Below are 22016 nucleotides of genomic sequence, written 5' to 3' on the forward strand. Positions count from 1 at the left end.
GGGGGTGAGGTAGATCGATGACAGGTCAACAATTTGTTTGAAACACGAATAAAGGACGCAACGGAAATATGCGAGCGGCTCGATGCGGTAGACGACGAGTGTTCGATTCTGTGGCGTTTGGCATGCACGGTGAAAGCCCCAGGGTGGTCTTGATGTTTTCTCGCAGGTCTACAACAACGCGAATTAGCCTTTAGCCAAACGCGCTCAGTCGTTGAGTCCGAAAACCCGCCTTAGGCCTTGGAACTTCTTCTTCTTTCCGCTCCTGCCGTAGGAGACCGAACGGCCCTGCGCGTCCACGATGGGTGCCGATACGTTAGAGACGAGGCTGGCACGGGTGGCGAAGCGAGGTCTACGAGGCGCGACACCATCTGAACTAACGGGCCGATCGTCAGTGCCGATGGCGGGCGGAAGTGGCCATTCAGGAGTCTTTCGACGTTGCAGCTTGGGAGACCTCTGAGGAGAACTGGGTGTCGGGTCGCCGAATTCCTTGTCCTCGTCGATGGGCGTCATAGGGTGAGTCATGTCGCGGTTGCGTTGCGCGGGTGGCATGGGAATCTCGTCAGGCGCTGGGATGTTTTGCACAGCCTGGGGTTGCGCCTGAGCGGCTTCTGACTGGGCCGTAGTTTTCTTCTTTCCCAGACCGAAGAAGCCACGCTTCGTCTTGGCTTTGCCAGCAGCTCCAGAGGACGAGGGCGCATACTTGCTGTCACGTAAAGAGCCAGCGGATAGGGCTGTACCCTGTGCGCCGGCATTGCCAGTAGCACCACTGGTTGTGTTCGTCGCTGGTGCTGATTGCGCGGCCACGTTCGGCGTTTCATCGTCGGCTTCTTCTTCCAGATCTGTGGAGTCGCCGTCTTCTTCGCCTGCTTTCCTAGGGATCCCTCGTACTGGCGCTAAACCTGGAGGCAGGGTGTAGTCGAGAGGCTCATCATCATCTGAATCATCAAATCGACTCTGGAAACGAGACGGCCGAGCGTCGTCATCTTCGTCGCTTGAATCAGCGAACCGACTCTTGAACGGAGCTTTGATGGCCTTAGCAGGTGTTGCCTTCTCCTTGGATGGCTTTGATGGCTTTGGTTGCTTGCTAAAAGTAGGCATTGGCTTTGCCTGCGTAGGCGACGAAGGACGCACATCAGGTCCTTTCCTGAATCTGCCCATTGGAGACAGAGATCGGATGCTGAACTTGGAAGATCTGACTGGTTCTGGGGTAGGAGAAGAGGGCCGCATAGACCTTCGCATGGCGGGCGACGGTGATCCTGGAGGAGAGATTGCGCGAACTTGCTTTGGCGCTGGAGCACTTGCTCGCATGGTAGGCGCAGGTTCTTGCCTCATTGAGCCACGCATAGTGTATCGCCCACCTTGTTCCCGTCCGCGCTTCCTGACACGCTGGAAACTGCTTGCAGACGCGTCTGAATCACTGTCATACGTAGGTGCTGGGGCGGCCATCGGTTTCGTGGCAGGCGCGCTTTGTGGTCTTCCCTTGCCGACAGCAGCAGCAGGCGGGATGTTCTTCTTCTGAAGAGCACCTCGAGGTTTGGTATCCATAGGTACCATGCTGTGTCGTGATGCTGCTAGACCCATGCCTGGCGCGGGTGAGGGGTCGGCTGAACGCATGCTCTGTCGCATTTGAGGCTGTGCTCTTGGAGCTGCAGCTGGAGGTCCGCGCATACTCGATCGCATAGTTGATCCCATCTGAGGTTCGGCCCGTGGAGCCGTGTTCGGACCTCCTCTCATGGTTCGCTTCATGTGGACCTCAGGAGTATCTTCCCTCGGCGCCGCTGTTCGCAGCGATGTCTTGTTCTGCGGTTCAGCTGGGCGCGCCGACTGCGGTGCAGGGCTTTTCTTCAAAGCGGACTTGAGAGGTTTTGTTGGTGTTCGATCGGCCAATGCAGCGGTCCTTGGGGGTGGTATAGCAGTAACCTTGCGCTCTGGTGTGGTATCCGGTGTATACTCGCGTGTAGCAGATGGTCTGGATCTTTCTTCTGAGACCGGAGCTTGTGTGACTCGAGAGATCACTTCCTTGGCATGCGATGCTCGCTCGGAAGGTACTTGGGTCTGCTCCGATTGAGAGTTCGGCTTCTTCAGAGACGCGTTCACACCACTCCAATGCTGCTGAGCAGCGTTCCAGTCTTGTGTCGGCGTAGTGTCTGAATCGCGGTTGTCATCCACAGACGTGTCTACCTGGAGCTTCGATGTAGGCTTGTCCGTGGAACTTGCATTGGCATACTTTGAATGCATCAAGCCAGAAGATGCCGGCACGACCGGACTTTCCATAAGTGCATTGATGCTGCCGAACCCGCCTTCGCCATCGGTGAGATCTTCATAGGCATCGCTGTAAACGCTGCTGTCATCCTCGGTAGTCTCGTCGTCATCCTCGGTCCGTGTGAAAGACTGTTGCTGTTGACTCGTTGAGTCCTGGTCGGGCATAGACGTGGCGGACTTGGTTGGAGTGGGGGTGACTGCGCGTCGGTCGGACTCAGGAACATCGTCGCCCCAACCCCCAGGTATCGCCATGTTCTGGTAGATAGGTTCAGGCCTCTCGTATGGGCTAGGGGTAGCAGGCTGGAGTGCGATGTTGGGCACCTCAACGATCTGTTCCGTGATTGGAGCAGCCGCTGCTGGTGTCTCCTCCTGTGATGTAGACAGGGACTTGGGCTCTGGAGCAGGGGGCTGCTTCGAGGCCTCCATGGGCTTATGGGTGTCTGAATAGTCGCTTGAGTCTGACACATACCCACTCCCTTCAACGGAGGTGACCTCAGGCGGTAGAGGGCTGTCTTGTCCGTGCTTCTGGGCAAAGTCTTCGGCAACAACGTTCCCGAGCGCGATGTCGCTCGAAGCGTTTGAAGTCGGGAAGGTCTCGGTAACCTTCTCAGCCATGCTCTCCTGCGGTCGTCGCTCCTTCTCGCGTATGCTGCCAAACGATGGTAGAGCAGGGCGTGGCTTCATGAAGTCCTCGAACTCGTCCTCTTTCTCGGCTATGGGACTCCACTTGGACGCACTGAGACCTCCGTGAGGCTGCGCAACTGTATCAACCTGTGCAGGTTTGTTTGGTAGTACCGGATCCTCCTCGAAACTAACACGCACGTTCTTCTTCTTCTTCCTGCCTCCATCGTCAGACGCAGTGTCAGATGCATCGCTCGGGGCAACTTTGGCAAAGAGACGTCCGTTGGAAGCAGCCGGCGATTCGCCGCGGCGCGATACTGAAGGCGAGCTCTTCAAGGCAGATTTTGCAGGAGACACTGAGCGCGGCAGCGGGTCGTGTTTGGTGCCAGCAAGTTCGACAGCTACAGGCGCAAAATGGGCAGTGCGTGGTGGGCTCAATGAAGTATGCCGATCATGCGTATCACGAAGACTGCCACCACCAATAGAGCTTGCAGGTGTCGAGTTGGCTTGAGCGGCGATGCGAGGGTACGCACTGTCCTGGTTGATAGCGAATTTGGGCGAAGGCACCTCGTCCTCGTGGCCGGCTATAGTGCCATATCCGGAGTCGTCCAACCTGCGACTGGTATTTGCCTGCTCCTGAGGTGGGAAGTCGGCATCAACGAAGTCATCAGAGTGTCTCGTTGCTGTAGCGGTACTGGGTTGAGGTTCGGGTGTGCGCGATACAGCTATCGGCTCTTCTCTTCTCTGTGGTGCTGGCTGTTCCTGGCGAACATAGTGGCGTATAGGACTCGGTGAGCCGCGGCCCATCTGGTTCTCTGGTATGTGGACGGAGTGAAAGGTGTCGGCATGCTGTGACACGAATTGTCGCGTGGGCTCGGGCTCGGGCTCTTCGTGCAGCTCTCGATGACGGGCCATGGCATCCTGCTTGTGAATGAACTTGCGCGTCGAAGGGTCGTAAATGGCATCCGGTGAGTTCGGATCGACGGGTCGAGGGGCTTGTCGCGGCACATAGGATTGCGTCTGTACAGCAGAGCCAGATGGCTTGGCGCGCATACTGCCACTCGACAGTCTTGCGCCTTGCAGGCCCTGTGAGATCTGGTGTGTTTTCACTGGGCGCTCCGAGGCACTCTGGACCGACCGTTGGGCGTTCTGGAGGTCGTAGCTGGAGACACCACTGGACGTCTTTGGTCGCGATGTCGAGGCCATGCGCTGGACCGCATCCTGATTCACCACAGGGCCGCCAAACCATCCTTTGCTCGGGGGAGGTGAGGGATTCTGGCGTGTGCCTACGGCACCCGGAGACATTGGGCGGGAGAAGTTTACGGATCGCAACGCGTCATCCTCCTCGGACACCTGAGCGAGATGGCTGGCAGGCCGTTGCCCTCTCCCAGTAGGAGCGGCGCCCCTATCCAGGCTGACGCCTCTGCCTCTGCCTCCTGGCGCGGGTGATCCTCCACGGTACGTAGGCTCGAGGCTGGACGCGCGCCGATGGACGACGCTGCCCTGCTGCTGCATGTTCTTTGGCATTGGCGGAACCGGCGGCGCATCTGCATCCGCAGGATTCCCTCCGCCGGGTGATGGCGCGCGAAAGGAGCGCTCCGTCATGGATCCTGAGCTCGACTGCCGGCGCAGGGGGGCGGGCTGTTGTCGCGAGATGCTGCCGTTTGACGAGAGCGAGCCGCGGCGGGCCATGCGCTTCGTGACTGTATCGCCTACGGGCGTCGGGGTCGTGACGTGGGTGCGCAGGGCGGCGGCCGCAGCCGCCGACGAGAGGTCGCCGTTGGATTCGGCATTCTTGATGAAGGCCTTGGAGGCGGCGAGCGAGGCGGATGCGCTGGGCGGAGGGGCTCGCTGGGGCTGCATGGGCGGCATTTGTTAGCATCGCGTCGCCATACGCCTGCGGAGCGCGCCAGGAGGTTTGCGCGCGCACACAGAGAGCACCTACCGGATTCGACGCTGCCCGTCGTCGCTTGCCGAACATGGTGGCGGTGGTGAATTAAAGATTACTGCAGTTGCGGCTGGCGCTGCATTGCCGTGTGGTGCGATGGTGTGGTGGCTTTGGAGATGCAGGTGCAAGGGTCGTCTAGATGATGTCACGCCTGCGGCGGAACCGTGCGGCCTGGGTGAAAGAGTGGAAAGCTACCTGCGTCAAACCGCCAAACGAAAAACAAATCACGGGCGTCTCACGTGTGGAAGGATTGGAAGGGTTGGAAGTGCGAGAAGGGCTCCGAGATGCATCTGGGCCGAGTCGACTTGTTGTAGCTAGCAAAACAAGTAAGAGGATCGTCATGTTCCCGGACACCCCAAAGCTTAGGTCGGACGTGTTGGCGCCGCAGAGGCCCGCAAAGCCTCGCGCCGGCGCATTTGCATCGTCACAGAAAGTGTCAAACACCTCACCGTCTCAGCTACATGGTCAAACAAGCACGCATGTCGGGGGTGAGGCTGTTGCACGCCCAGGGAAGGCGTGGCTCGACGCTGCCAGATGCAGTCTAGACGTGGCCTAGAAGAGACATGCATTGTTTACGCTGTCTCTTCACCTTCACGCCTGGTGCTTACTCACATCCATCATCGCAAACGCGCACGCACTTCTCCTGAGACTCTGCCGGAGCGGCAGCAGTGCTTTTCCACGAGCCTGTTTCCTCTTTCACGCGCCGGTACTTTCACGGTCCCTGATTTGCACCTCTCCAGCTAGTAACAACCCTGAGCCCCAACACCATTCTAGCCAGTCCCCATCTGGCGCCACTGACGTAGGCGATATCTCCAAGAGCAACCGTCGTAGCGCCGGCCGCCGTACGCTTTGTGATTCGCGATGCTCTTTCAAAACATGCGCCGACGTCTACAGCATTTGCCTGCCAAACGTCGCACAGGCACCCATGTCCAGTGCCACGAACTGTTGCGACACCATGTCGAATACAGATCGATTCGATCATGGCAACGTGGAACGCGCATTTTTGCGCAAGGCCATGTGGACTGGGATCGACGAACTGGCCCACCCAGAGCTCGAGAAAGATCGCCCAGACCGCACATCTCTTCCCCGCGCTAACTGCTAACATCGTGACAATTGACCAGCACTGCCACCCCCCGGTTCATCATACAGAAAGCGACCGAGTGTATACTTCATCCGTGCGCCTGCCCTACTCCATCTGTTTTCCGATTTGCTTTCATCTGAGACTCCATCAGCATGGCATCACCCGCGTCGCGCCTGCCGCCTTTGCCATTACCAGACGGCATCGTCGAGAACTATGTCTACTGTCCATCAAATGGCATCACCTTCCACACGCTCGAAGCTGGGTATACTCCCCAACGCGATAAGCCTCTCATCATCCTGTGCCACGGCTTTCCAGAGCTTGCCTTCTCTTGGAGGAAGGTCATGGTGCCCATCGCTGATGCCGGCTATCACGTGGTAGCCTTCGATCAACGTGGCTACGGGCGCACAACCGGATGGGACAACTCTTCGTTCCCTAACACCAATTTATCGCAATTTGCTCTGACCAATGTCGTCCGCGATGTGGTTACACTTGTTAATGCTCTGGGTTATCGAGAGGTCAAGTGTATCGTCGGCCACGACTTCGGCGCTGTCACTTCCAGCATGTGTGCTCTGATGCGTCCAGACCTCTTCAAGAGCGTTGTCATGATGAGTCATCCTTTCAAAGCGCCTGCACAGCTGCCATTCGATATAGCCCACGGTGGCGCTCGCGAACCTGCGCCATCGCCTGACATACACGCTGAGTTGGCAAAGCTGCCCGTGCCAAGGAAGCATTACAAGTGGTATAACAGCACTAGTACAGCCGGGGCCGATTGGATCAACCCAAAACAAGGCCTGCACGCCTTTCTTAGGGGGTATCTTCATGTCAAGTCAGCCGACTGGGGAGACAACTCACCACACCCTCTCAAGAGCTGGACGGCCGAGGAGATGGCCAAAGTGCCCAATTACTACGTTATGTCGTTGCACAAGTCAATGCCTGAGACTATTGCTGACATGATGGCCAACCAAGATAGCTCGGCGACTGAAAGATGGATGTCTGACAAGGACCTCGCAATCTACGTCCAAGAATGGTCACGGACAGGCTTCCAGGGCGGTCTCAATTACTACCGAATCACCACTGATCCACTTCTCCAAAAAGATCTCGAGCTATTTGCGGGCAAGACGATCGAATGTCCAAGTACCTTCATATCAGGCGCGAGGGATTGGGGCAATTATCAGCAGCCTGGGGCCCTCGAGGCCTATCCCGAGTCATGTTCAGACTTTCGAGGGATCCACTTGATCGACAACGCAGGACACTGGCCCCAACAAGAACAGCCGAAGAGAGTCGTTGAAGCGATATTGGCGTTCGTCCGCTATCTTTAAGTCAACTGCAGCTGCGGCGTGTACGATGCTTGACAAAATGTGCGATTCTCCCAACTTATCAATCATGCGGCTCCCGATCGTCCGCATATTTAAAATCCGATTACAGCCACCAACAAAGGGGTTCCTTCCGTTTCAGATCAGAAATGACCATCTTGTTGAGGCTGCTACGCCGCTACGCCGCAATTCCTTCTCATCTTCGGTCGGCTAGAGTTGCCGCCCGTTTACTCGCCGTTACCCGAACCGAGGCCGGCAGTCAGGTTCGTAGTTCAGCACGACTCGAAAGACTCGTGATATGCAGTATTCCAAAGCTTCGTCGTAGTCAAAAGCCACTACTGTCGCAAACAGAGTTAAGTGCTGCAACATCAGTACTCCATCGCAGCAATCAGAAGGAAGAAAATCAGGCTGAATACCAGTCTAAATTTCACCACTTCTCCACAGTAGGTACATACGCGAGCTTCTATTCTCAAGAAGACGGAAGGTACATATGCATTGCATCGACGGCAAAGACGGCCTTTGCGGTTTGTTGAGCGAGAGGATTTGAGAAAGGCTGCACAATGACATTGTATTTAGCTGCTCGAGCTAAAAGTGAGTACATCTACGATCGCTTAACTGCAGGCATGTGGCGTGGGTATCCGATTCCCCTGATCTCGCATGCAGCTCGCGGCAGTGCTGACTCGGCGCTAGAGCCTATTCTTACCAGGTGCGCTTAGCATATCATCGAGCATCAACGTGCAGGATCACACTTGTCTCCTTATGAATGAACAGACGGCAGGATGGAAGGGATTGCAGTGTATAAGATGACGGGACGGGCGGAGGGCATTGTTGTGTGCACAGAACTTTCACTACCGCGCAGAAATGACCGCCTCTCCTCCTTCAGCCGCTTCGTCCCGTACTTCATTTCTTCCCTTTACCAATACACTTGCAACCCTACGTCACTTGGTCAAATGCTGCCGAGAAAGCACGCGATCGCCACTCACTCATAACACAAGTGATCAGTCAATGCGTCCAACGGTCCGCGCAATTGAGCAGTCAGACGCATCACCTAACTTGCTCAAAGGCTCGCTCAACCAATCTCCTTCCAGCTCCTCTGTATCAAGCGTGTGCGAAGATGGGTACATCAACAAGAGTCTCGCTATCACTCAAGTTACACCCATCGATTACCAACCCGAAACATCACCAGAGGTATCTCAACAGCTACTTGACCGCGACGCGAAACCCCACATACGCAGTCGCGAAGATACTCTCGATCCTTTGAGTCCTCCAGATCAGCCATGCAATCGATCAGCGCCGCTTCAAAAACATTCTCCTCCGACAGAATACATAGAGAACTATACAGCGCCACTGACGAAGCTAGCGGACGAGAAAGATATCGGCGTTGTGACAACAGTTACCATGACTTCACAATTATCGTCATCGATGCTCTCGAAACCAGAGATCACATTTCGACATCGAGTGCGGGATGTCTGCCTCCATTGGTTCACAGCCTACCGGATACTCATCGGGCTCACCTTCGCTGTAAACATAGCAGTGCTCGCTGTCATGATCAGAGGAAACCGTCACGACCATCTCGGCCTCTCTGGACCCCTGATCGCTGCCGCCGCCAACATCTTCGTCGCCATTCTCGTACGCCAAGAAGATATTATCAATGTCTCCTTCTCCCTTGTAGCCAGAACGCCCGTAAGCCTACCATTATGGCTCCGGAAGATAATCGCAGACTTCCACCACTACGGCGGACTACACATCGGCTGCTCCATATCATCACTTCTATGGTACTGCTACTTTGTCTTCTTGGACACCAACCACTTCCTCGAACACTTCGGGCAGCGCATGGCTTCTGGTTGGATGTGGGCTGACATTATCACCTGCTACGCCTTCCTCACAGCCATATTGTGCATCTGCGTACTAGCGCATCCACACGTGCGCGTAAAGTTTCATGACGCATTCGAAAAGACACATCGCTTTGGTGGATGGATAGCGTTGTTGGTACTGTGGCTCAACGCAGGTGTGTCCAGTCGCAACCCCGGCAGTCCACCGCTGTACGCAAACGCCGCCCTCTGGCTGCTAGCCGCCACGACTTTCCTCATAATCCTCCCATGGACGCGTATACGCCGAGTGCCGATAACTACCGAACCCGTTTCTAGCCGCGAAGTCAAGGTTACCTTCCCGTACAAAGACATGCCCTACACGTCCACCACGCGCTTCTCGCTAAGCCCCGTCCTCGAATGGCACGCCTTCGCCACCATACCGTGCTCGCCTTCTCCCGACAACCCTTTCGCATACATTGTCATCTCTCAAGCGGGTGACTGGACAAAGGCAATGATTAAATCTCCACCGACACACATCTGGCTGCGCAAACCCGCCGCCAAGAACTTCCTCTCTTTCGCGCCACTCTTTAATTCCCTGCTTCTCGTGGCTACTGGCGCAGGGATTGGCCCATTGCTCTCACTCTTATGCTCACCTGCGATTGCGCGGATGCGTGAGCAGGGCAGACAGGTTAGGGTCATGTGGTGCGTGTACGATCCCGATGCTGCGCATTGGCAGTTCGTCCAGGATATCATCCGTAACGTGGACCCCAAGCCTAAGATCTTCGACTCGCGCGAGGGAAGACCGGATCTAGCGTTCGAAGCTGAGTTTATGAAAGAGCAGTGTGAATTAGAAGCTGTGATGGTAGTAAGCAACCCGGCGGTTACGAGGGAAATTGTTGAGGGAATCAAGGCAAAGAATGGTGCTGCATATGGCGCGGTGTTTGACTCTTGAATGTTATCGTTGGTTTGCTGGTGAGAGCATGGATATGCTCTGCTTTTTGGATTGATGATTCTGTTGCGCTTTTCGGTTATGTTCACTTCGGCTTTGGCTTCGACCTTAGCCCGAGAGCGGGCTCTTCTGTCGCAGTAGAGCTGCGGTTACATTCTGTATTTGTATGAACACTTCCTGAATCGGGTTTGGATGATGACCACACATGCACATTGTCTGTAACGTCATGCGACAGCTCTTTTCATTTGTGGTAAGAATGTTAAAAAGCTCATTGTGTATCAGTTAACCGTTGTCTCTCACGATGTCAGAGGCAGAAGCAATTGAAGACTAAAAATTACAATTTAGAAGTACTACTACTACAGCTACTACTATGTATTAGAGCGGCCATTACAAGTCACCAGTTCCCTCGATACAGTAACAGTCTTTACATGACCTCAACAACAGCGGGGCCAGCAATGATGGTGTCATCGGTAGCGGCAGTGTTGCAGCTGGTAAGGACAACGTAGCTCTGGCCAGCAATGCCCTTCTCGGGGACGGTGACCTCGAAGCCACCCTCGACCATGGTAGCCTCAACGAAGACGGGGCCGGTAACAGTGATGAAAGCGGCGTAGACCTTGCCGTCGACCTTGTAGCCGGAGGTGGCGAGCATGACCTTGCTGCCAGCCTTGATCATCATGCTACCGTCAGAAGCGGAGGCAGCAAGAGTGGGGAAGGCCTTGACGGGGAGAGGAGCGTTGGTCTCGGGGCAAGACTTGATGAACTGCGCAGCGAGGGTGTAGACCTCGTTGTAGCTCAACGGGTTGTCGAAGGGGGCGGGGAAAGGCGAAGCACCGACGGTGTTGCGGATGTATGCCGAGTGGCGGGCCTCAACAGTGAGGATGGAGCCAGCGGCAGTGAGGTAGGTCTTAGACATGATGTCGGCGGCAGCACCGAGGTAGGCGCTGACACCAACGCCCTCGAGGACACTGGCAGTGGCAAGGAAGGACGCAACGTCCTTGTAGCCGAAGTCGTAGGTGCATGCCTCGACGGGCTTGGCTCCAGCAGCGCTGAGCGCACCGGTCAAGAAGGAGACGTGGGTCTCCTCATCGGAAGAGATGGTCTTGATGCGGTTGTAGGCCTCCTCGGAGAAGTTGGCGGCCTTGAAGTCCTCGACGGTGAACTTGGCGAGGGCCTCGCGGTAGAAGGTGTCCTCGAGGTGCTCGAGAGTGAGCGCGTAGTTGAGGATGACACCGTCAGTTACGCCATCAGCACGCTTGATGGGAGATGCGGTGGAGACAGCCGCAAGAGCAGCGATGGCAGCGATGGTAGACTTCATGGTGATGATGGAGTTGAGTAATTAAAACCGAGTAAATCGAGTGTGAGGAAAGACTGTAGATGCTCAGAGTAGTGAACTTGGTGAACTGTGAGATGCTTCTTTCAATCCAGCGGCACCAATCCTGTCTTATACCTCCCGTGTCTATTCCTCCAGGCCTCTTTGTCTCCGCCTCAATCTCCCGTAACCACCTCCATCACAAAGCTTACTACCCCTCTTCCAGCGTTCGCCCGCACCACCTCATCATCTCATCTCCCAAACCTATAAGCTAGGCACAATACATCCCGTAGACGGACATGCTTCCATCCGGCGCCAGTCGAGATCTCACAGCCCAAGCTGCCAGCACCCCCGATCAGTCTAACCTGAATGACTCCAACTAAGGCCGCCGTCAATCCCAAATCAGGCCGAGACCAACGCCAGTGTTACCTGATCGAGCACTGCAGCAAGGGCTGTTAGTGTGGAATGAGGGAGAGTGAACAAGTAACAAGGGTCCAAGGGCGATGTTCCCCGCAGAAAATCGCGGTAAGTTGTTTAGTCATGTTTGTGTACCACGGAACCTTCACCATCCGGACTGACGCTAGTGCGGTTAAGCTCCAAAATGACGTCGCGCTACTGCAAAACCATACCAATGCCGACCTAGTGCCTAGGTAATCTTGACCTTTTTAGTCAGGGGAGTAGGTTGTACAATTGTCATCTTTAGACTACATGTTTTGCGGAAGGTTTTTCTTCCTTCGCTCGCGGCGAGCGTGGCTTGGGTGAGATGCAGATCTACGAAGGATAGACAGGGGAGGTTGTGATGGTGCTATGGAAAGGTGAGCTTCCGAGGGGCAATGTCGGTGGGAATGACTTGGTGGACGGGATAGAGAGGTGCGTTGTTACGTGATGTGAGCTGTACGAAGGAGCCTAATTACTCAAGAGGCTGCAAACCGAATGCGCCTTCTGTTCTCGCCGTCTCTTTGAGAATACTATCATTCAAAGAGTCGCTGATAGGTCAGATCAATATTTCAATAACGGTTCTTTTCTCTGCGGAAATTCCTATCTGGAAAGGTATCCAAGACCGTGACCCCGGAATCACCACCGTTAGTACAAACGCCTCCAAACATCCCAAACGGAACTTCCCACCTCCACGTTCTTTCAGGCCGATTACCCTTGACTAGCCAGGTACAGACCATGCGTTGATCTAATATCTAGCCGCCCTCAGTCGACGGTAAAGTCTGTCTCCGTACTTTAGCCCGTTAGTGACACCTTGAGTCCAGATTGGTTTCGTCTAGCTGCCGCGATGTTTGTTGTCGCTGCGCCCTTGCTAACTTGTTTGCCTGCTGATCAACACTCTCTTCGCGGGATATATGGCCGATGCAGCGGGAAAGAGGCGCGGGAACGTGATCAACTGTTTTCTCGGAAGACGTTTGATCCGATCAGAGTTGAATTCATCGACCGGGTTTTCGGCTCGAGGGTTGCCACTTGTGTTTGGAATGGAGATAGACTAGTTGGTAAGTTGTGGATGTGACTGGTAGCTTGTTTGGAGAACGGACGAGGCCGTATGCGGAGTATTGGTTGGTGTACGCCAGTGATAACTGCCGCGTTTCGATATGTCCTTAGGTCGCAATTGAAATTAAAAAAACTAGGGAGGTGAACTGTGCGCGTGCTCGAAGGCGATAGGTAACGGGATGAAGTACAAAGAAGAGTGTCGAAGGTCGTTCCTTTCCGGATTCCTTTCGCTTCTCCCTCGCTTTCCTCAAAGTTGACATATAATCATACTTCAGTCTTTCCCGATCGAAACAAAACACTCAAACATCTCCTACCTTCAACACTACATCACCTTCACAATGAAGTTCTCTACCTCTTTCGTCGGCGCCGCCGTCTTGCTTGCCAGCACTGTCTATGCTGCGTAAGTCAACCTTCATCCCTACCCCTGCTACCAGTTATCCCCACTGTCCAACCTAAGCTCACTCAAACTAACACTCCTTATAGCGAAGCCCCAGCCGTTACAACCACCCTGACCGCCAAGGCCGGCTGCCCCTCTGCCGCACCCGCCGATGTCATGGTAACGCGCTCAGCCGTTGCTGTACCATCTTGCGCCGCCGGCGCCAACGAGACCAAGCCCAGCATTGTCACTATGCCCGGCTACGGAACAGGCATGATGGGTAGCGCCACAGGTACAGGAATGATGCCGGAATTCACTGGTGCGGCGTCGGCGAACATGATCAGCGGTGTTGTCGTTGGTGTGTTTGGTGGATTGGCTGCTGCGCTTATGGTCTAAAGTTCTTGCGGAGGTGGACTGTGACGTGGATGTTGGCGATGTGGGATGGAGATGAAGAGATGTTTGGTGCTTCAGGTGTCTGGTGCATAGACATGGAGGTTGTAAGAGCTGTGTTTTCTAGTCAATACCTTTTCGAAGAGATGGGGGAGATGATAGTATGTAATGTTAATAGTGGTTGGGAGAATGTACAATGACTTCTCGGCTGGAAACATAGTCGTTATCACACATGAAGCACGTACCTTTACCAAGTTGCCGTAACCCTCGCTCCATGGATTCTCCTTCTCATTACCTGCGAGTGACGGGCATGTAGTAATCATCCCCGGTGGGTCCAGCTGACGCCATCCTCCATACCCACATGAACACATACCCGCCGTGGAGCAAACTTTGACGCAACTCCATGACGCGGCCCGGTAACGTAAATTCGACAGACTTAAAAGCCAAAAGGATACATCTCTTGCATTTATATTCCCGTACATGTCCTATCTACAATGCTCTTCACATATTTTCGTCTCCGTAGCTTACAAAGCGCGGAGGAAAACGCAGCACAAGACCTTCAGACCTTGACAAATCCACACACACAATAGCCAGCCGGTTTCATCACATCCCGGTAATCGTATATATACACAAGTAGAGGGCTCCTTCCCTCACGAGATTATCCAATGTAAAGTACCTAACATGTCTCGATATAGGCTCATCCAGACAAATCCACTCCCAGAACACTGGTGTGGCATTCAAGCCCACAAAAGAGGGAGCAAAGGAAAAAGGGCAGAACTGCGCCCCGAGTATACAATTCGCGGAAAGAGATCGATGGAGCGGTCGGAAAGAGTCGCCGCGATGATGCCGAAGATGAAGAACGCCCGCCAACGCCATGCCGTCGTGCAAGAACTCGTATGAGAAGGGATGCTATACGCGCTCGTATCGTATCTAGTTGTCGTACGTCGAGGGTAACGATTTGCCGCCGCAATCGGGGATCTTAAGCCCGGGCTTCAGTTTGCGGTTGACGTCCATGAGACCCCACTTGTCTTCCCACTCTTTGCCCTTTTCGTTATACTGGATCTTCCATGGCTCGTCAAAGGCTGAGAACCTGGGGATGCATTAGCGACAATCTATCGAGGCTGGATCACAGGGAGACTTACCAAAAGTACTCTGTCCCGTTAGTTAAACTTGGGCAAACCCAGTCTTCCATGAATTGGTTCATCTCGTCAATACCGGCAACAGAGCCTCCGGCGCAAGTGTCAGCCGCACCGCAGTCGGTGCCGCCTCCAGATGGCCAGCCAACCTCGGCGATTACCTGGTGGATGTCGTTCTGGGTTGCGGTCAATGACACGTCGTGGGTTTGCCAGAAGTTCCAGGTCCAGGCAGCTGCCTCTTTGACGTCGACACCGGCAAAGAAGGGATGAACGTTTGACATGACAATGTCGACCTTGGTGGCCATGTCGCCAGTCCAGTTGTCACCCAGATCAGCCATTGCGACAGGCAGCTGGCAGCTGTGGTCCGAGATGTTCTTGCGGAAATCGGAAATGTGTCCCAGCAGCTCGGTCTCGGACAGGTCCTTGCGGTAAAGCACCTCGTTACCAATGATGATACCCTTGAAGTAGTCGCAGCCATAGTCATCGAGAATGTCCCATGTTTGGGAAATCTGTCGCTCCGTTGTAGTGTCGTTCTTGTCGAGCCATACACCAAGCCAGATCTTCATGGTGTCCTTGATCTCCAGTTGGTTGATGGCGTGGATAAGCATCTGTGTTTGGTTGCAGTCGGTTCCGTACAAGCGGACTGAGTTGGTCAGTTGCGACATGACAGCCAAGTCTCGGGTGATGTTGTTCTGCGATGGTCCAACGTGGAGACAGTCTGGGTACTGCGTGTTCAGAGGAGTGTAGTCCATGCCGGGAAACACCTTATGCAAATCGGCGTTGTTCATCAAAGCCTTGATCTCGGAAGAGTCCTTGCCGAGGTCCTCCTTGTTGTCTTTGGCGATATCGTCAGCAGACTGAGCAGACTTAGCAGCCCCGTCCTTTGCACCGCCACCCTTTCCGACAGTAGCACCGAGGACACCGCCTAGAATTGCACCTGCGAGGATGAGGGTGATGATGGCAATGGCGATCCACATGCGCTTCTTCCGCTTCTTCAAGTCGTCTTCTGCTTTCCAACTTGCAACCTTTTCTGGAACAAGCTCTCCACTTCCGTTGACCATCGGTACGGCGTCGTACTTGGTACCGTCGCGTGAGGCAGCAAAAGCACCAGCGCCTGCTGCGGCAGCAACGCCTCCGTTGTTTATCGATGACCCTGGCGAGCCATTGCGACTGCTGCCGTCCCGCGAGCCACCGAATGGCACGAAAGAGCGTCGCTTGTTCTGTGGAGAGTTGTGGTCTGGGCCCATTCCCCAGTCGTCATCGTTGTCGACATCGAGCGGGTTGATCTGGCCCATCTGCGGCGCGAGGTTCTGGGCGGACGAAGAGTAGCGGTTGTAGGGCGTGTCGGCGTAGGGGACGCCGCTGTGCGGGGAGTGTGGCATGCTGTACATGGAGCTGTCACTCGAGTACATGCCGCCGACAAGTGGTGCGCCGGAACCGTAGGAGCGTTGCGAGTACATTGGGCGCGGAACCATGGGCTGGTCGTGACCATTGGGGTCATTGAAGGGTGATGACTGCGAGTTCCTGTTGGGGACGCCCATGGGCCGTCCTGGGCCAGCCATGCCTCGTGCAGCGTGCAGGCCGCTCTCGCGTGGGTGGGAGCCCGCGACGCCGCTGGCGATGCCGTTGATGCCGCCGCCCGGAGCCGTCTCGCCCATGTTGTCTGAGCCGGGGGTGACGCCTGGGGTCGAGTAGTCGGAGTAGTTATTGGGGTCGGTATACTGGCGCTGGGCGTGGAGGCCGACGGGAGTGCGATGGGCTGGCGGAGGCGGCGGATTGTCGTCGGACGGGAGGGCGTCGTGCTGCTGTCCTAATGGCCAGGCCTGGGGTTGCTGGAAAGCCATTGTGAGTGCTTGTTCGAGGTTTTGCTACACACCTCGCGTGCAGAGGCGAAAACAACCTGCGCGGGCAACGCTTGGTGGAGGTAGCGGACGGCGGCGCGCCGCTCTGCGGATCGAATGGAGGCGGACTATCGCTGGGCCTGGCTAGTGTTTGCGGCGCGGAACACGGTTGGCTGGGTGGTTTGTTCTTCACGGCGTGGGACCTCGCAGGGATCCGGGCAGAACGAGCGGAAAAGATAATGCAGAGGCAGCGTTTCGCAGAGGCGCAGGCGCGGTCGCAGTGGTGGAGAGAAGGTCGGAGTCGTGCAGTGGCCGAGATGATGCAGGTGTGTTAGGCGGGTAACACGGCGCTGGCACGACAGAGGCTGACGGCTGCGACTGCGCGATGCGCTAGCCCGCTAATTCACCCAGGAAACCACCACGGAACCCACTGTGACGTCTCCGCCAATGCACCAGCCCCAAACACACTCAACAGGTTTTGCGACAAGATAACGCCTATACCGACTGCCCGCCTTTTCCCCCCGACAATGGCCCTTCTGGCGTCCACGCCGGCCTCGTCCATATCACGATCACCCTCGTGCCTGCCTCTTCCTGCGCTGTGTTCCCTCGCGCCTGCCTGTGCGCCCAATGCAGGCAAGAGCGATATGCCCTCAACCAGAACAAGCAGTTGCAGTGAGGCCTTGGCGCCGCCGCGGGAAGCCCCATCCACAACGGCAAGCGCAAGGGTGGAGCCAGAGGCAATTTCCCATATCAGTTGCACCTTTCACGTTTATTGCCGCGAAGCCTCTCTGGTATCCTCCCTTTAATCCCCTGTTCATCCTGCACGCCTTGCATCTCGTCTGCTGTCGACTCCGCTGCCTGCAACTGTCATGGACGTCTTGTCCGCGTTCCTTCCACGTTCTATTCCTAGCTCCTCGTGTCAGCCGCTACCGCAAACGGCTCCACCGTGGAATCTGGAGCGACCTACTTTAACCCATTTAGTCTGCATTCAACACTGCATAGCCTCATAGTCGCCTTCGTCTTTTCAACTTTTTCACGCATTCCCACCTGCTCATTCGAAGTCGTGTCTCAGCCTGGGCATGCGCGACATCCAACGCCCTTGTAGCGATCTGACCGCCGTGGTGAAACACAAACACCAGATCAAGATCGCCATCGGTCCCCGGCTGATAAGACATGTTGTGCTCACCACTCGCTCCTACCCCGCGCCATTGAGCGAATCTAATCCCGCCGTGCGTTCGGCGCCGCGTCAGCGTCAAGTCATCCTACCAGACTCTAGCAGCCTCGACCTTTCTGGCTCGACTGTCAACACGCGCAGCCTCCCAGCCTCCCGACTGCTGCATACCTCATGTACCACGTCACGTTTCTGCAGTCACAGTATTGGCCTGCATGCACCACGCCGCGCAATACATCTTAGCACGTTCTCATGTCTATGTTAACCAAATATCACCGACTGCAGCAAGCCAAGCTTCAATGGTAAGCCGGACCATGTTTCACATTGCCCACACAGGCAACTCGGGCGATTCACCCCGATAAATCTAACGTCTGTCCACGACTTTTCATGTTCAAAGTCTGAATTCGATACTTGCGAACGCAAATTCCATCATCTGTTTGACCTGCATGTGCTAGAAGATCGCCATGCTTCCATTTCTCGGTCCAGAGATTAGGGTAGTGTTCGCGCTCCATCCTATTCGTATCGTTTCGTCTGCGATTCCCGCACAGTCTTTTACAATCCGTACAAGCATGGTTGGATGTGCTTTGATGTGAAGGGTTGGCCTGATGATTGATATCTACTCATGAACACGTCTGCGTGACGGTACGTACATGGCGCAAATACTACTACATACGTGAACAACTTCAAAAAGCCAATACTCCTCAGGATCGGAGCAAGGCAAACGACAGCCTCGGCGCAATCAACCTCCGATTGTATTTATACGGCACGTTATTATTGGAAGGCACCTGGGAGAATGGACGCCTCGTCGAGTCTAAGCCCAGAAGGTGTATCGCTTGGCGCATGATTTCCCTAATTCGGACAACTCCACTATCAAAACGAGGACATCAGCCTTGATCGTAAAACGGGAAGAGGAATATCGAGCAGCGTTTGTGTATACATATATTTTCTCCTTGCAACTCAGCCAAGTTCTTCATCTCAACTTCCCAAATATTCCATCTTCCAGTATCTTCTGAAGCAATGCCACCCCACTCAACAATCCACAACACCATCACCAGCCTAACCACCGGCCCCCCTCTCGTCATCGCTATCATAGGCGGAACCTCAGGCATCGGATCCTACATCGCCAAAGCCTTCGCCTCCGTTTACCGCAACTCAAATTCCAAACTACGCATCTACATCGTCGGCCGCAACGCCTCGCGCGCAGAAGCTCTGCTTGCAGAAGTGCGCGCCACAAGCCCAGATTCAGAATGGCGATTCATACAAGCCCATGACCTGGCGCTGATGAGCGATGTCGACACCATATGTGCGCAAATCAAGAAGTATGAAGAAGAGCAGCCATTGAACGGGGGAGAACCGCGGATAGACATGCTATACATGACCCAAGCAGAGTCACCACTTGCGCCATCACCGCGTAAGTATTTTCCATCTGCACTCGCTTCCAGCAAGAAGTGAGGCGTAACAACCACCCTCCCAATCACCTCAACTAACCAACCCCACCAGTAACAAAAGAAGGCCTCGACACCCAAGTCTCTCTCCTATACTACTCCCGCATCCGCTTTATCCTCACCCTTACATCCCTACTCCTCCGCTCCCAAAACCCAAGCGGCGCCCACGTCATCTCCGTCTTCGCAGGCACAATCGAAGACCCCATCTCCCCGTCTGCCCTTCCAATCGGCCCACCAACACCGGAAAAGCACGGCGTGACATCGGTTCGCACGCATGTTGCTTTCATGAAGACCTTCATGTTCGAGGCCCTAGCCGAAGAACACGCTGGCAAGATCGCTTTTATCCATGTTTATCCGGGGTTGGTTGACGGTCCAACGTTCCTTAGTAGAGTAAACCCACTGTGGTTTCGCGTACTATGGCGCGTAGCTAAGGTGTTGATGGCATGGTACATGACGAGTCCAAGGGTGTGTGGTGAGGTCATGGTGTTTCTAGGTATGGGCAGGTATCCCGCGAGGGGCGCGGGCGTGGGGCTCAAGGAGGGCGAGGAAGGGAAGACGGTGGCTGATGTGGCGTTTAGTAGTACACGGGAGAGGGGAGGAGGTGCATATGCGGTGGGTCAGAGGGGTGATGAGAAAAAGCAAGTTAGTTATGCCAAGCTGAGGCAGAGTGACACGAGGGACAGGGTTTGGAAACATACCATGGGTGTGTTGGGGAGTGTTCCGGGGTTGAGTGAGTAAATTGTGAGGAGGAAGGGGGCTTGTATAGGACGAAACGGCATCCATGCATTGTTTGGAAAAGAAACGTGGGGACATCAGACTGATAGATGAAGATCGTATTTTGTATCTTGCACCACCTCAAATAGGTAACAGGGGTATTTATAACGACCACATTTATGTACGACTCCTCCAGCGGAACACTGTTGCGCAACTCAGAAGAATGCATCGAAGCCATTACTGCCAGAGGTGGTCGCAATTCCAGTCTTGCACCACGCCACCACCGAAAGCAGCGTGGAGACTAAACATATCGGTCTGGCAATCGGCAAACTCCGCGGCGAGCCCAGCAAAGTCGTTGAGGTATTGCTCGGCAGTCTCTCCACGGATTCCTGGCCCATGGGTTGCTGGAAGCGGGTCGGGCGTTTGCTTCGAACTGACAGGCCATGTAGGCGTAACTTTTGGAGGTGGGCGTATTGAGGACGATTTCGTGCGCTTAGCTAGTGACTCGGCGTCGTCTCGTTCATGCTGATGACCGCTGGCGGTAAGCTTGGGTGGTAACAGCTGCTCCATGCAAGCAGTCATTATTCCCCTGGTGGTAGAATGGAGCTCATAAAGTCGTCCCGGGGATGATTCGGGTAGCTGTACGCATTTGAGCGCCAGCGACAGGAAAATGATGTCCTTGAGATCATCTGCTTTGCCACGACCCAATCTCGCGATGAGGTAGTTGATGGTCTGCTCTACCTTGGCGATGAGTATGTGTTCGTTGTGCCCGGACATTCGTTGCTCTAGATACTGGCCATTCGAGCTGGCCTGACGGAGATGTTTGATGCGTTGGCATACTGTGAGAGCAGACCACAAAGTGTCTTTTTTGCACAACCAGAAGTAAAGATCCTCCTGTGACGGTGATGTATCTTCAAGTGCTTGAGGGTAATAGAAGTTTGAATAAGAGAGTATGGCCACCGATGAATCGACACATTGTAGCCAGGCCTCTGCGACTTCTTGCTATCAAGTTGTTAGCATAGAAGGTTACTCTAGACAAAGATAAGAGACTTCGAATTCTTGAAAGAACGTTAGACGAATTCTGCGTCTAAAATCTATCGCCTGCGTCAAAACTGAGGAAATACGTACTGGTTATAGGTCAGCTAGACATTTTATCAAGTATCCGCGGTGGCTGATTTACCTTGATATTCCTGATAGCCGAAGAGGAGTGGTCTGTATAAGCATAATAGCGATCGTCGAAGATAAAAGTCTAGGAGAATGCGATGCAGAAATCCACCTCGATCGCCGGTTGCTGGCTGGCTGTGTTGCAGGCTGAGAGTCAATGGTAGAGAGCACCAGGATCTTTGTATCTCACGCCCTATCTCAATCGCCTCGTTGACATCGGGGATCGAGCGCTGTACAAGCGAAGAAGCCCTGATTCGATGTGGAAGAGACATAGCAAGATGTATCTGGTAGAGGTTGTCTGTCAGATCGCAAAGAGGGCGGGGAGGAGGTAGCTTCGATGAAGACTCGTCAAAGTCCTCGTCATACAGATTTGCCGGTACCGGACAGTAAGATCCGAGCTCTGGGACTATCAAGGGCATACCCGTCATGATAGATACTTGTACTTCCGTTTCCAAAACAGACGCCCATAGCCGCTTCCGCATCTCCATCTGGTAGGGCGAAAGATGCTTTATCTTCGCAGGATCTATGTGCAAGCCCATGGTCATAGCTGACCGCATTATGGCACCGCTGCGGCTCCAAATTCTATCTGGGTCGGAGTGGCTAACGCTACCAGACAGTAGCACAAGTAATTCGACTTGAAGAGTTGATAGCTCCGTTCGCTGCTTTCGTCCAAGTTCCCCGAGCCATACCTGGATGTGGTTGATAGCTGCACCCCGCAAATAGGCTCTGTAATCGTCTGCTTCATTGGTTCTAGCCGTATCGTCGAGCAAGTAAGCCCTGGTCATAACGCTCGTGAGCAGTGCGAGGATGCTGGATGTAGAATCAAGCCCAGATCCGCTGTCAAGCCACAGTCTTTCATACTGACGCATGAAAGTGGGGCGGTGCAGAACGCGCATGGTACGCTCAAAATACTGGAAGTATATGGTAACCAGCTTGTCACAGTACGGCTTTGGTGGTAGGGACTCCCATAGCTTTAGTAACGATGGCGAACATC

General features: G+C 54.6%; 8 protein-coding genes across 8 annotated transcripts; 4 read left to right on the top strand and 4 right to left on the bottom strand.

Annotated features, from left to right (window-relative positions):
• Nucleotides 1–204: 204 nt before the first annotated feature.
• On the bottom strand, nucleotides 205–4864 carry J4E92_000294 (uncharacterized protein; the record flags this gene model as incomplete). Its single annotated transcript, XM_051491713.1, has 2 exons — nucleotides 205–4740; nucleotides 4829–4864. 2 exons carry the CDS (start codon nucleotides 4862–4864, stop codon nucleotides 205–207), a joined length of 4572 nt encoding a protein of 1523 aa, XP_051357225.1.
• A 1200-nt stretch (nucleotides 4865–6064) lies between these two features.
• Nucleotides 6065–7231, top strand: J4E92_000295 (uncharacterized protein; the record flags this gene model as incomplete). The annotated part of the gene is made up of 1 exon (XM_051491714.1): nucleotides 6065–7231. The coding sequence occupies one exon, from the start codon at nucleotides 6065–6067 to the stop codon at nucleotides 7229–7231; it is 1167 nt and encodes a 388-aa protein (XP_051357226.1).
• A 1416-nt stretch (nucleotides 7232–8647) lies between these two features.
• Nucleotides 8648–9988, top strand: J4E92_000296 (uncharacterized protein; the record flags this gene model as incomplete). The annotated part of the gene is made up of 1 exon (XM_051491715.1): nucleotides 8648–9988. The coding sequence occupies one exon, from the start codon at nucleotides 8648–8650 to the stop codon at nucleotides 9986–9988; it is 1341 nt and encodes a 446-aa protein (XP_051357227.1).
• Nucleotides 9989–10409: 421 nt separating this feature from the next.
• Nucleotides 10410–11300, bottom strand: J4E92_000297 (uncharacterized protein; the record flags this gene model as incomplete). Its single annotated transcript, XM_051491716.1, has 1 exon — nucleotides 10410–11300. One exon carries the CDS (start codon nucleotides 11298–11300, stop codon nucleotides 10410–10412), a length of 891 nt encoding a protein of 296 aa, XP_051357228.1.
• Nucleotides 11301–13123: 1823 nt separating this feature from the next.
• On the top strand, nucleotides 13124–13557 carry J4E92_000298 (uncharacterized protein; the record flags this gene model as incomplete). The annotated part of the gene is made up of 2 exons (XM_051491717.1): nucleotides 13124–13185; nucleotides 13269–13557. 2 exons carry the CDS (start codon nucleotides 13124–13126, stop codon nucleotides 13555–13557), a joined length of 351 nt encoding a protein of 116 aa, XP_051357229.1.
• A 924-nt stretch (nucleotides 13558–14481) lies between these two features.
• Nucleotides 14482–16531, bottom strand: J4E92_000299 (uncharacterized protein; the record flags this gene model as incomplete). The annotated part of the gene is made up of 2 exons (XM_051491718.1): nucleotides 14482–14641; nucleotides 14694–16531. The coding sequence occupies 2 exons, from the start codon at nucleotides 16529–16531 to the stop codon at nucleotides 14482–14484; spliced, it is 1998 nt and encodes a 665-aa protein (XP_051357230.1).
• Nucleotides 16532–18716: 2185 nt separating this feature from the next.
• J4E92_000300 (uncharacterized protein) lies at nucleotides 18717–19575 on the top strand (the record flags this gene model as incomplete). Its single annotated transcript, XM_051491719.1, has 3 exons — nucleotides 18717–19110; nucleotides 19200–19503; nucleotides 19572–19575. 3 exons carry the CDS (start codon nucleotides 18717–18719, stop codon nucleotides 19573–19575), a joined length of 702 nt encoding a protein of 233 aa, XP_051357231.1.
• Nucleotides 19576–20095: 520 nt separating this feature from the next.
• J4E92_000301 (uncharacterized protein) lies at nucleotides 20096–21450 on the bottom strand (the record flags this gene model as incomplete). The annotated part of the gene is made up of 2 exons (XM_051491720.1): nucleotides 20096–20778; nucleotides 21444–21450. 2 exons carry the CDS (start codon nucleotides 21448–21450, stop codon nucleotides 20096–20098), a joined length of 690 nt encoding a protein of 229 aa, XP_051357232.1.
• Nucleotides 21451–22016: the final 566 nt, after the last annotated feature.

Source organism: Alternaria infectoria (assembly GCF_024043175.1).
Source record: "Alternaria infectoria strain BMP 0036 chromosome Unknown scaffold_1, whole genome shotgun sequence".
Lineage (NCBI taxonomy): Eukaryota > Fungi > Ascomycota > Dothideomycetes > Pleosporales > Pleosporaceae > Alternaria > Alternaria infectoria.